The sequence below is a fragment of the Crinia signifera genome, chromosome 8 (genome assembly GCF_055691185.1).
Source record: "Crinia signifera chromosome 8, ASM5569118v1, whole genome shotgun sequence".
Lineage (NCBI taxonomy): Eukaryota > Metazoa > Chordata > Amphibia > Anura > Myobatrachidae > Crinia > Crinia signifera.
The window spans coordinates 45,119,957-45,132,726 of record NC_139224.1 but is presented as its reverse complement, the minus strand read 5'-3'; the positions used below and the strand labels follow the sequence as shown (position 1 = coordinate 45,132,726).

Genomic DNA, 12,770 nt, shown 5'->3' with positions numbered 1-12,770 from the left:
AAATGTTTACGGTCGTTAGGTCGACATGCATTGGGTTGACCATTGAAGGTGGACATAAGCCAAGGTCGACACCTCTGAAGGTCAACATGGGCTTAGGTTGACAGGTTCATTCAGTCGACAAAAGCATTAGGTCAACATGGGCAAGGTCGACTGTCAAAATGTTGACATGGGGTTTTTCACTTTTTGTTGAGCTGACATGTGCCGACTGGCGGTATTTCATGCACTACCATCCACTAGGGCGTGGAGGGAGAATAAAATAGTGTGCGGAGCGCAGCAGCGAGCCATGCAAGGGGATGCGGTGCACCGTTAAGGTGTCTGTGTTGACATTTGCTGTTCAAATATAAGTGAAAAACCACAAGTCGACCTTTTGACTGTTGACCTTGCCCATTTCAACCTAATGCATGTGTCGATCTAATTACCCTGTCAACTTAAGCCCATGTTGACCTTCTGAGGTGTTGACCTTGGTCCATATCGCCCTTCTGAGGTGTCAACCTTGGCCCACGTCGACCTTCAGTGGTCGACTCAATGCATGTCAACCTTACTAATGTTGACCCTTTGATCCATACCTGTTTCTATGTCCTTTGACATGTACAGTGGGGAAGACTTGCACCCATGCTGTGGTCCTGGCCCAACTATACAGCAAAGGAAAGGCATATGGGATGCATCCATTCATAGTCCAGGTCCGAAGTCTGGAGGACCACTCACCTCTCCCAGGTAACCTCAGAACATCAGCTCCTCCGTGTATGCTTAAAAACATTTAGCAGTATATATATATATACATACACATACATATACACATACATATACACATACATACATACATACATACGTGCATGAGAGGGAGGGGTTAATACTGAGTAAGTAAAAAATACATTGGGTGAAATGTAATAGGATGAGAGATTCAGAAAAAGAGATATTTGGAAATCTCCAGGGTTTTTAAAGCGGCAATTATTTACACAACAAACCCAGCTTGATTTTGACGTGTAAATAATTGCCGCTTTAAAAAAAACTAGATATTTCTTACCAAACCTCTCACTTTCTGATTCTCTCATCCTATTACATTTCACCCATTGTTTCTCCCAGCGCACTGAATGGTATTAGTAACCAGTCTTGAACACTATATAATAGAAGGGTGTGGTATGCCGTTCCGACACTCGGGATCCCGACAGTCATTAGCCCGACTGGCCGGACTCAGACAGCATGGCCAGGGCAATAAAGCCCCTTGCGGGCTCACTGCGCTCGAAACACTGCGGTCACGGTGGCTAGCTACGCTCACCACCTATTCTATTCTCCCTCTATGGGGGTCGTGGACACCCACGAGGGAGAATAGCCGACGGCCGTCGGGAACCCGGCAGTCGGTGTTTTAACAGTCGGGATCCCAACGTCGGGTTACTGACTGTCGGGATCCCATCCGGCACCCTAATAGAATTAAGAGATATTAGCTACATATATTTGCGCACATGTATGATAAGTCCCCAAGCCGTCATCAAGACTTCTCTGTGTATAGGGGGTCCCTAGCGCTATAGGTGCATCGTGCGGCACCCCCCCCTCCCCCCCCCAAAAAATAAAAAAAAAACAGAATAAGCCAGAAAGCCCAGAGCAGCACACCACTGAAGAAACTATAGTGTTAATAGATATTAGTGATATATATTTATATATAAAGAGTGAACGAGTTACTTATCAGGATGTTATTTTCCCACAATGATGCAACATATTGGGTGACCTTTTATTTTTTTTTTGCCAAAAACGGCCGAAATCGCACCTTATCCCAAATTTGCATATTTAATGAGATGCGAAAAACAGCAAAAAATTCAGATTTTGCAGTGAAATCGCACATGGTGCGATTTTTATTCGCGCCGGAACTCGCATCCAGATGTTTTCCCAAAGTATACAAACCGCATATTTAATGAGATGCGAAAACAGGAAAATGTTACTAAAATTCGCTACATATGCAGACCAGGTTCTGACAGGCGATTTTGCAAAAATTGTTTTTGTTTTTTTTAAATGGCGTGAGAAAAAAAAATGTCATGAGGTCCCCCTTCCTGAACAGAACCAGCCCCGGACTCATTGAGCCGGACTTGGTTTCAAAATATGGGGGACCCCCAGATTTTTCGTTCCCCGTATTTTTGGAACCAGGTCCGGCTGAATAAGCCCGGGGCTGGTTCTGCTCAGGAGGGGGACCTCACGCCATTTAAAAAAAAAAAATGAAGCACAAATTCGCACATTTTAATGACTAAAAAATCGCACATTATCGCATTTTTTCCACTGGATTACGCACCTCATTAAATATGCGAATTTGCGGCAAAAAATGCGGTTTTAAAAAGTGCGATAATGGGCGAATTTAAAAATGACTTAAAATAGCATCCTATCAAATGTCACCCATTATCTGTGCAGTTAGATCAGTTTGGCAGTCTCCATTTATGTTATTGTAAACAACAAATGGAATGAGTATATTTTTAGAGAATGACCTATGCGGACAGGTACAGAGCATTTTCTCCCTGAAGGAAAGGGTCAGGTAGGTAACCCTGGTGACTAATGCCCCTGACTGGCTGCCCTGACCAGGTACACCCCACCAGGTTATTATAATACAGGTTATAGTTACTGATTTATATATCCTGTATGCACACTGCCATTTTCTTTATGCTCATTTTCTGGCTTGCACCCATCAAACAGCAGCTTGGGTGACACTAGAGCAAGAGTTGCCATCTCCAGTCCTCAAAAGTTACCAACAGTTCATGTTTCTGGACCACCTAACTGGTGCACAGGTGCATTCATTACACACTGGTACATTTTAATAGATCCTCAGGTGGAGCTAATTACTTCACTTGTGATTCTGTGAGGGGACCTGGAAAACGTCAGCCCATATAGCTGTGTATAGGCGATATTACTTGGGGCGCGCTCCCACAACCAGCTCTGTACTGGTCGCAGAAGCATACTGCGATTCTAACTTTTTCGGAGTGAGTGTCTCCGTTTTCCCCAGCGACGGTCACTGGTTGCTGATGAAAACGGGACACTCAGCGATTTATCTTTATATTTATATACCCCTGCGTTTACTTATATGGGGGATGAAAACCTTGGGCTGCACACCCTGATTCTAAATATAATGAGAGTTGCTACCATGCTGAGACTTGCAGTTCAAAAATCAACAATAACACTAAGTAAAATTGGGGTTCTTAGCATAATTTTGACCAAAAGTATGAGCTTACAAACTGCTACCAGTTTACCTCATCTGATGGGTCCCTAAAGCCCTGTACACATAGGGCCAGCCGCCATGTGCTGAGCGACATGCTGCAGTACGATCCCTCAGCACACATCACGGTGCGCCCGCTCAGCAGACCGCAATGCAGTCGTTTTGTGCGACTTTTGCTTTAACACGAATCCTAAAACGTTGTCGACCTAATGCTTGTGTCAACCTTATGACCCTGTTGTCCTAAATCCATGTCTACCTTTTGAAAGTGTCAACCTTTCCTATGTCGACCTAGTGACCGTATAACGTTTAACACTGTTTGGCACATATCATTTTATTCAGCAGAGTCTGCTTGTGCATCTTATTAACATGGGACCTGTCAGCTCACTCATGTCAGGCATCTCCCACCTTGTGGTATATTGAGGCACTATGGGGGGTATTCAATGCATGGTCACGACTGTCGAGCTGGCCCGACAGCCGTGACCCTGTCCCGTTCTCGGACGGCTCGCCACTGATTTGACAGGCGTGATTCAATGTCCCGCCTGCTGAGCTTCAAGAAGGGGGCGTGGCCGCGAGCTCTGGCCGCAAATCGTCGAGCTGCGTCCCGGGAGCTGGACAATTCCTGGACGTTCTCGGCAGAACGTGTCTGACTGCTTGTAAAGTCGGGCGCATTCTGCCAAGATTCCTGTTCAGTGTGGAAGACAGCACTGAATAGGGCCCTATGGGTAATGGTTTTCTTGCACAAGTGCTCTGCCTCTTGCCTTAGTCACACAAATTCAGACACCACAGCTTACAACCAGTGCAAACAACACAAAATAATTGCAGATGTAATGTCACGAAAACTTTAATGTTTTTTAGACATCTTATAATGTGAAATAAATCTGTGCATTAAAAGATATGAAATACAGAAACACTGAGGTCGTTCCATCTCTTGTCAGGAATAACTGTCGGGGACATTGGACCCAAGATGTCTTTTGAGCACATTGACAATGGATACCTCATGATGAGAAGTGTTCGTATCCCTAAGGAAAACATGCTAAGCAGATACTGCGAGGTACTCCTACATGCTTACCTGTTATATGTACTGTGAGTTCACATATGGTATACATAATCGGCTATCTATTTATTTACAGGTACTTATATAGCGCAGCATATTCCGTTGTGCTTTACAATTGGAAACAACAGTGATAAACAAACTGGGTAGTATTAGACCGACATAGAAGTAGGAGGGCCCTGCTCGCAAGCTTACAATCTCATACAGATTGCAGCACCCCTCAAGCTCCATAACGTGTCATGCTTTTATTTAACTTGCAATTGATGAGTGCACCATTGTATGACTGTATACACCGATAAAAAAAATTGGAAGAGTTCCTTTCTCTCGAAGCAGACCCTGCTACCTGCTGCCCACAGGGAATTTTTGGTTCGTATTTGCTGCATTAGGGTGATGGGAGAGGAACATACAGATGGTTATACAAAATAAATCTCTTTTAAATTATAATAATTCATATAATTATTCATTTTATTATCATTCTGTGATATGTGATATGAAGTATGGTACACTCCCCTGTACAACTGGACAGTGACCCGAGGACACTCTCAACAACAATCACTTTGTCCTGGTGTTGGATTTGAGATATAAATGTTTTTCATTTCCCCATGACAGGTTCTGCCTGATGGCTCCTACATTAAGCGTGGATCCGATAAGATAAACTATTTCACCATGATACATGTGCGGGTCTCCCTGCTCCGCGCAGAGGTGTTGGAACCCCTGATGAAGGCGTGCACCATCTCTATCCGATACGCTACGGTGAGACGCCAGTCAGAGCTAAGACCAGGGTACGTTCTTACCAATGATACACATAGCTTTTCTACTTAACATTACATAGCAAAGGTACGTGGGCATCCAAACATCACACCCACATGTGTTTCTTATACCAAAATCTTGGCCATTATTGTAGGGTTGGATCCCCCTTGCTGCTATACGAGACTCTACTCTTCCTAGAAGGATTTCCACTAGATTTTAGAGCATGTCTGTGGGCATTTGCTTTCATATAGACACAGGAACATTAGTTAAATCAGACCCTGATATTGGGCAAAAAGCATGGTTCTGGGTTGGTGTTCCAATTCATACCAATGGTGTTTAATGAGCGATCTTTGCAGCTAACTGGCCAAAAAACTTTTTGATAGATTTGGTTTACCATACTGGTTTACCATACGGAAGCAGGAAAAGGGCCTTCCCCCTAAACAGTTTATACATCAAAGTTCTTCCTCTTCACAGAGAAGATGTTTCACCTGCTGTAATGTCCAAAGGGTGTATTGATGTGACCCTGAGGAGTTGCATTTTTATTCCTCATAATGACCTGTAATGTTTACCTTATATAGGAAATATAATCTTTTTTTACACAACATTTTTTGTTTTAATTTAAATCAAATTTATAACAAATGTGAGCGACGCTGGCATTTTTAGCCAATAATTTGCACATCCCTCACAGAGATGTTGGCACTCAAAGGGTAGTATTCTATGCGGTCGGCGAGGGGGTTAAAGAGCGAGGATTGCATTAAGTCAACATAAATTATTGATTTTTTGGGGTGGCGAATGTTTTTTTTATAAATGTACTATTTATAGGTTTACTTGTGGTGTTTTGTAGTATGCATTTGTGTGTTTGGAGAAGGATAAAAAAAATTTGTTTATAAATGTTGAAATAAATTAATTTTATACTTTTCAAATTGTATTTTAGGGACAGAGAACCAAAAATTCTTGATTATCAAACACAGCAGCAAAAGTTGTTTCCCCTCCTGGCTACTTCTTATGCCATTGTTTTTGCATCTAAATACGTGGCTAATGTGTACAACGATGTCTACAATGACATTAGAATGGAAAATTTTAATTCTCTTCCTGAGGTAACATGATATTTCAAATGTAAAGCTCTATTAAAGCTATTAACCCTTAATCAGTATAATTTGTACACTGTACCTTGATTGTAAATCGAATTTGATATTGATTACAAAAGTGCAGATCGAACGTGAAATCGAATGTAAAAGCAAAGGCCAAATCGAAAGGGGGTTGAATAGGGTAAATCAAAAGCGAATCGAAAGTAAATCGATACGTATGTACACTCCTTTATATACGTACTGTAATTTGATCATTTAAAAACAAAAATCTTCCTGAAGCCACGAATGGGCAATCCTTTTAGGATCACTTTCCTACTGTAGCCAAATCAGTTGTTATGACTGACAGACCTCAAGAATGAAGAAAAATATATTTGTTTATACGGCCCAAATCATAAATGTACACTCCTCTGACAACTGAGAGATACACTCGCAACTGAAAACGGTCACAATACACCCATATTTTTGTGGAACTGACACATTCGCAGACTAGGGGGGTACTCAATCTTAGGCCACGGCTGTCGAGCTGGCCCGACAGCCGTGACCCTGTCTTGTTCTCGGTCTGCTCGACCGAGAAAAAGCAAGCAGGATTCAGTGTCCCGCCTGCAGCGGGATGAGAAGGGGGCGTGCTCGCGAGCTGCGGCCTGGAATCGGCGAGCTGCGGCCGGGATCTCGTCAATTCCCGGCTGTTCTCGGCAGAACGAGCTTGGCTGCTTGTGAAGTCGGGCTCGTTTTGTGAGATCCCTTGTTTAATGCTGTCAAGGAGGACAGCATTGAATAGGGCCCCGCAGCCATCTCCCCCGTCGGGAGATGGCTGCAGGAGATTGAATACCCCCTTACACTTAATTGCGAAAGCATCGACATAGCGTAAAACTGTGAATCAGGCCCATCACTAGAGAAAGGGAACAAACTGTAGGCCTTCATATTGCATTCTGTATTGTATTTACTGTATTGTGTGTGTGTGTTTCTTCCAGCTTCACGCTCTTACTGCTGGGATGAAAGCTTTTACCACAGAGGTCTGCTCAGGTGGTGTGGAGGTGTGCCGCAGGGCCTGTGGGGGCCACGGTTACTCGCTCTACAGTGGCTTACCGACGCTGTACACTAAGGTTATAGCTTCATGTACTTATGAAGGGGAGAACACTGTCCTATATCTGCAAGTTGCAAGGTACCACTGTCTTTTATAATATTGTAGACTAGAGAAGGAGCTTTACATGGTACACTTATCTCATTTTATCATTATTGTTCATTTTATTTTTTTATAGGTTTTTGGTTAAATGTTTTGCTGGGGCTCAGTCAGGGAAATCAATACCACCTACCGTGTCCTATCTGTCTTCGCCACTCTCCAGTGGTTGCCAAGCAACAACACACTTAGATTTCCTGAACCCAGAGGTGTATTTAAAAGCCTATGAGCACAGGGTGTACAGGTCAGTGATGTGGATGAGTGAACGTACATTATATCATCTGAACTCCATGACTAGTTTCTGATATTTATTTTATATTGTCTTGATTTACCACTGGCGGTAATAATCATGCTGTTTTTCCTTCTTTAAAAAGTAGTTCTTTAATGGAACTTTACCAAGCAATTGAATGGTAAAGTTTACAAGTTTTAGCTGCTTCTGTATTTGACAATAATAAAATAGTTTTACATAGATTTTAATAGAATAATAAATGATAAATAAATAATAGATTTTCTGTCAAGAGGCCACTGCAGGGAGTTCAAAAAGTCCCTGTGCAGTGATTGTGTGCTAAGCAAGTCTTCCCACAGAACGTGTACTAAATAATAACTTAATTGCTTTTAAAGAGTTTATATTCATGAAATACAAGAGCTCTGCTTGTTCTGATGGGTTTCTGGCCTAGCCACCTACCTTGTCCCTCCCCCGTCTCTGATGCCTGTAAAGGAGAATTACAGCCAGAGGCATCGCTCACTGAGGGGGGACTTTTTGAACTTCCTGTACTTCTGATTGGTGCAGTTTGAGGGAAAAAAGCTATGTAATATTCTAATCGAATTCTATAATATTTTTTTCAAGGCTTGTTGAATCTGCAGCAAAAAAAATTGAGAGCCTGGTACTGTCAGGAACGGAACTGTACATGGCATGGAACAACAACTCTGTGGCGCTTGTAAAGGCCTCCATGGTCAGTGAGAACGCTAATCTGCTACCTTGTTATTGCCTCTGTGTTTGTGCATGTGTGAGAGAGAAAGATGTAGTTTCACTTACTTCCAACAGATGGCAGTGTTTCGGAGACACGCAAACGAAAACTAGACATACATATAGATGATAATAGTTGTCATTCGATAAAATCCCTTTATGTCAAGTTCTATAAAAATGACTTCTTGTTGTTGAAGTTAAATGGTCGTACATTTATCTATTTATTAACAGTTTCTTAGCACAGGAAATTCCATTGGAAACAATATTGATAAAACAAACTCAGTAATAACAGTCAAAGAGGTAGGAGGGCCCTGCTGGAAAGCTTACAAACTATAGGGAAATAGGCATTGCTACACAAGATAATAGGTGTATCTATTGCATTGGTTGACCAATTACAAAGGTTCATGGTGGGATGTTTTTTTTTTTTTTTATGGTTACACAGCACTGTTGGCCTAGGGTCAGTGAATCGGGAAGTGAAGAAAGAGGAAATATGTGAGGGTATGTGTGAACTGTACAGCGGGGATGTAATTGAGCGGGAAAGTTTATGAATGTGGCAGGTTCCGGAATTTGATAAGCTTGCCTGACAAGGTGAGTTTTCAGGGAATGATTACATGGTTGGAGAGTAGAGGAGAGTCTTATTGTGCATAGGAGGGCATTCCAGAGTTGGTGCAGCCCAAAGAAAGTTCTGCAATCGTGAATAATGGGCCTTATTCTGGTTGACTCACTTGGATGAAAATTCGCATCCTTGCAAGTCACCCTAACCCCGCCTTGCGAATGGTTAGCCGGTGCCACATATGCGCAAGCGGGATTCGTTCGCAAAGCTTGCAAATGGATGCTTTATATGGCAGACATTTTGTGAGATACGGTTTTTCATAAGGAGCCAGGAGGAGTGGGATGCAGACGAGCAGATCTGCGGGTCCCGGCCAAAGATGCGGAGGGGGGTAAGGCACGGTGAGGGGGGGTAAGGCAGGGCGGAGGGAGAGGGTCTTAACTTTACTGGATGGGGGGCAAAATTTTCCGGCAGAGGGGGGGGGCAAAATTTGTTGTTACACCACTGTTGAAATCCAAAAGAGCTGTTTAGTTTGCCAAGAGATATAGTATAGATTGAGAAAAGCAGAGTACCTAAGACTGAGCCCTGAGCTACTTCAACAGGTAGAGGTAATGAAGTAGAGGTAGATTCAGAAGGGGATACTGTATAGGAAATGAAAAATGAAATGATACGGTGCTTGTTTCCGAGCACGGCGCCCGTCGTGGTACATCGCATGCCTTAAGTTAAGGTAGTTAAGGCATGCGATGGACGCGATGGACCCGATTTTATGTCTTTAACTGGCTCAATTGCCGGTAAAAGTGAAAATCGCGTTGATCGCGTCCATCGCGGCCCCTAATAAGGGGCCGCGATGCTACTGACGCGATCAATGCGATTTTCCCATAGGGAACAATGTTAAAAAGGGATTTTTGTAAGAACTTACCGTTCGAATCCCTTTCTCTGATATGGTCCTGGTGACACAGCTCAACACTGGGATGTAGGAGGGTCCGAAGGAGCCAGGCACCTATCCTAAAGTTTTAGAGGGTAGGCTCCTCCCCTACTGCATCCCTGGACTCTTCAGTTCATCTTTCAAAGCCACTGGAATACATTAACTCAGTACAAACGCCTGCACATATTATATGCACATTTTATAACAGAAAACTGTTAACTTTTAACCATTTTAACATGAACATCATGAAACTTCTGGCATACTTACTGAGCGTAAGGGAGGGATCGCTGTGTCACCAGGACCATATCAGAGAAAGGGATTCGAACGGTAAGTTCTTACAAAAATCCCTTTTTCTCTTTCAATGGTCCTGGTGACACAGCTCAACACTGGGACGTTCCAGAGCCGGTCCTTTGGGAGGGTACGCTCAGGTCTGCAGCTCTCAGCACTGCTCGCCCGAATGATGCGTCCTCCGACGCGAACTCATGGAATCTATAGAATTTGGCAAATGTGTGAACAGATGACCAAGTGGCAGCTCTGCAAACCTGCTCAGCTGTGGCCCCATGTCGAACCGCCCAAGAGGTGGCAACTGACCTGGTGGTATGCGCATTTATTTTGGCCGGTACTGGTCTACCCACTTTGGTGTATGCAAAGGCTATCACAGACCGCAACCACCTAGCAATAGTCTGCTTAGATGCAGGCCAACCAATCTTGTGTACGTCATACAATACCAACAATGTGTCAGTCTTCCTGACACTCTTCACTCTGTCCACATATATGCGTAAGGCACGCACAACATCCAAAGTTCTCAACTTGTCCCTTTTCTCAGAACCCTCTGGGGGTTGAAACACAGGTAGAACTATCTCCTGATTTAAATGGAAGGTAGATACCACCTTCGGTAAAAACTGAGGCACTGTTCTTAAAACAGCCCTGTCATCATGAAAAATTAAGAAAGGAGATTTACATGACAAAGCTCCCAATTCTGAAACTCTTTTAGCAGATGCTACTGCTAACAAAAACACTAGCTTCCACGTAAGAAACTTAAAGTCAGCCGACCTTAAAGGTTCAAAAGGTGCCTTTTGAAGGCATTCCAAAACCAGTGATAGATCCCAAGGTGCTACTGGTTGCTTGTATGGAGGTTTCAACCTGGATACTCCTTGTAAAAAGGTTTGAATTTCCGGCAAAATGGCTATCTTTTTCTGGAAATAGATGGACAAGGCCGAAATCTGCACCTTCAGTGACTGAAGGCTTAGGCCCGATGAAAAACCATCTTGTAAGAATTCCATCATTCTTGATAGCTTAAAATGAGATGTATGAGCCTTTCTTCTCTCACACCATCGAATGTAAGTCTTCCAGACTCTATAATAATTTGCCGAAGATACAGCTTTTCTGGCTTTTATCATAGTCTGTACTACTGCCTCAGAAAACCCTTTTCTTTTCAAAATGGTGGTTTCAATAGCCAGGCCGTCAAAATCAATCGATCTGAATCCAGGTGATTGAAAGGGCCTTGTCTTAGAAGGTCTGGTCTCAGAGGTAGACGCCATGAGTCCACAGACAACCTCTGAAGCCTCGAGTACCAGGATCTCCTTGGCCAATCTGGGGCCACTAAGATCACTGGAACCTTCTGCCCCTGTATTTTCTTCAGAAGTCTCGGTAACATTGGTACTGGTGGGAATGCATAAAGGAGATCTCCCTGCCAGTGAATAGTCATGGCATCCACTGCCTCCGCTAGTGGATCCCTTGTTCTGGCATAGAACCTGGGCACTTGACGGTTGATCCTGGATGCCATCAGGTCCACATCCGGAGTTCCCCACATCGAAGTGATTTGGTGAAACACCTGAGGGTGTAAGCTCCATTCCCCTTCCTTGAGCTCCTCCCTGCTCAGGAAGTCGGCTTCTATATTCTCTATTCCTGGGATGAATATAGCCGATACAGCTGGAACATTCTGTTCCGCCCATAGGAAGATTCTGGATACCTCCCACATGGCCAATCTGCTGCGTGTACCTCCCTGGTGATTCAGATACGCCACAGCTGTGGCATTGTCGGTCTGAATCCTCAAAGGGAGGTTCTGTAACCTGTCTCCCGCCAAGGAAATGACTTTCCAGACAGCTCTCAGCTCCAAGATGTTGATTGGTAACGCTGATTCCTCTGCCGTCCACAGGCCCTGAAGCCTGAGATCCAGGACTATTGCCCCCCAGCCCCTGAGACTGGCGTCGGTAGTTACTATCAACCAGTCCCAGGTCTGTAATGACCGACCCCACTGAAGGGAATCTACTTCTGTCCACCATTTCAAAGATTCTCGGGTGTCCGAAGACAGCACTATCATCTCGGATTTCATGGTCAAAGTGTTTCCTGACCAAGCTGACAAAATGTTCCATTGGAACCTCCGAGAGTGGAACCTGGCAAATTGAAGCGTCTCGAATGACGCCACCATCTTCCCCAGGAGCTTGAGGCACCTCCATACTGAAATGCTCTGAGCCCTGAGAATCTCCTGGACTAGGGTGACCAGATCCCTGGCCTTTACCTCCGGGAGGAATACCCGATGAAGATGGGTGTCCAGTATGACTCCCAAGAATTGGAGCCTTTGTGACGGTACCAACTGAGATTTTTGCAAATTTAAAATCCAGCCGTGAGCCTGCAAAAAACTGATGGCCTCTGCCAAGTGACTCTGCAGCATGGCTGCTGACTCTGCTTTGAACAGGAGATCGTCCAAATAGGGTATTACTGTGATTCCCCTGAGCCTCAGCACCGCCGCCATTACTGACATTATCTTTGTGAATACCCTTGGCGCGGTTGCTAGCCCAAAGGGTAACGCCCGGAATTGTAAATGCAGGTCTCCTATGGCAAACCTCAACAAGGTCTGATGTTCCGGGTGTATAGGAACGTGCAAATATGCGTCCTGGACATCCATGGACGCCAAAAATTCTCCCTGGTCCAGACTCAGGAGTACTGACCGTAGAGACTCCATTTTGAAATGGTCTACCCATAAATGAACATTTAGAGACTTCAAATTTAGTATTGGTCTGAAAGACCCGTCTGGTTTGGGCACCAGGAACAGCGTGGAGTAAAAGCCTT

General features: G+C 44.0%; 1 protein-coding gene across 1 annotated transcript in view; it reads left to right on the top strand.

Moving 5' to 3' along the window:
* Positions 1-12,770, top strand: part of ACOX2 (acyl-CoA oxidase 2) — a 38,291-nt gene that overhangs the window by 18,104 nt on the left and 7,417 nt on the right. The window contains exons 5-11 of the mRNA XM_083156265.1: positions 595-714; positions 4,126-4,241; positions 4,851-5,023; positions 5,926-6,088; positions 7,051-7,241; positions 7,339-7,500; positions 8,104-8,209. Of these exons, the coding sequence (XP_083012391.1) occupies positions 595-714; positions 4,126-4,241; positions 4,851-5,023; positions 5,926-6,088; positions 7,051-7,241; positions 7,339-7,500; positions 8,104-8,209 (1,031 nt within the window). The remainder of the gene's footprint in view (positions 1-594; positions 715-4,125; positions 4,242-4,850; positions 5,024-5,925; positions 6,089-7,050; positions 7,242-7,338; positions 7,501-8,103; positions 8,210-12,770) is intronic.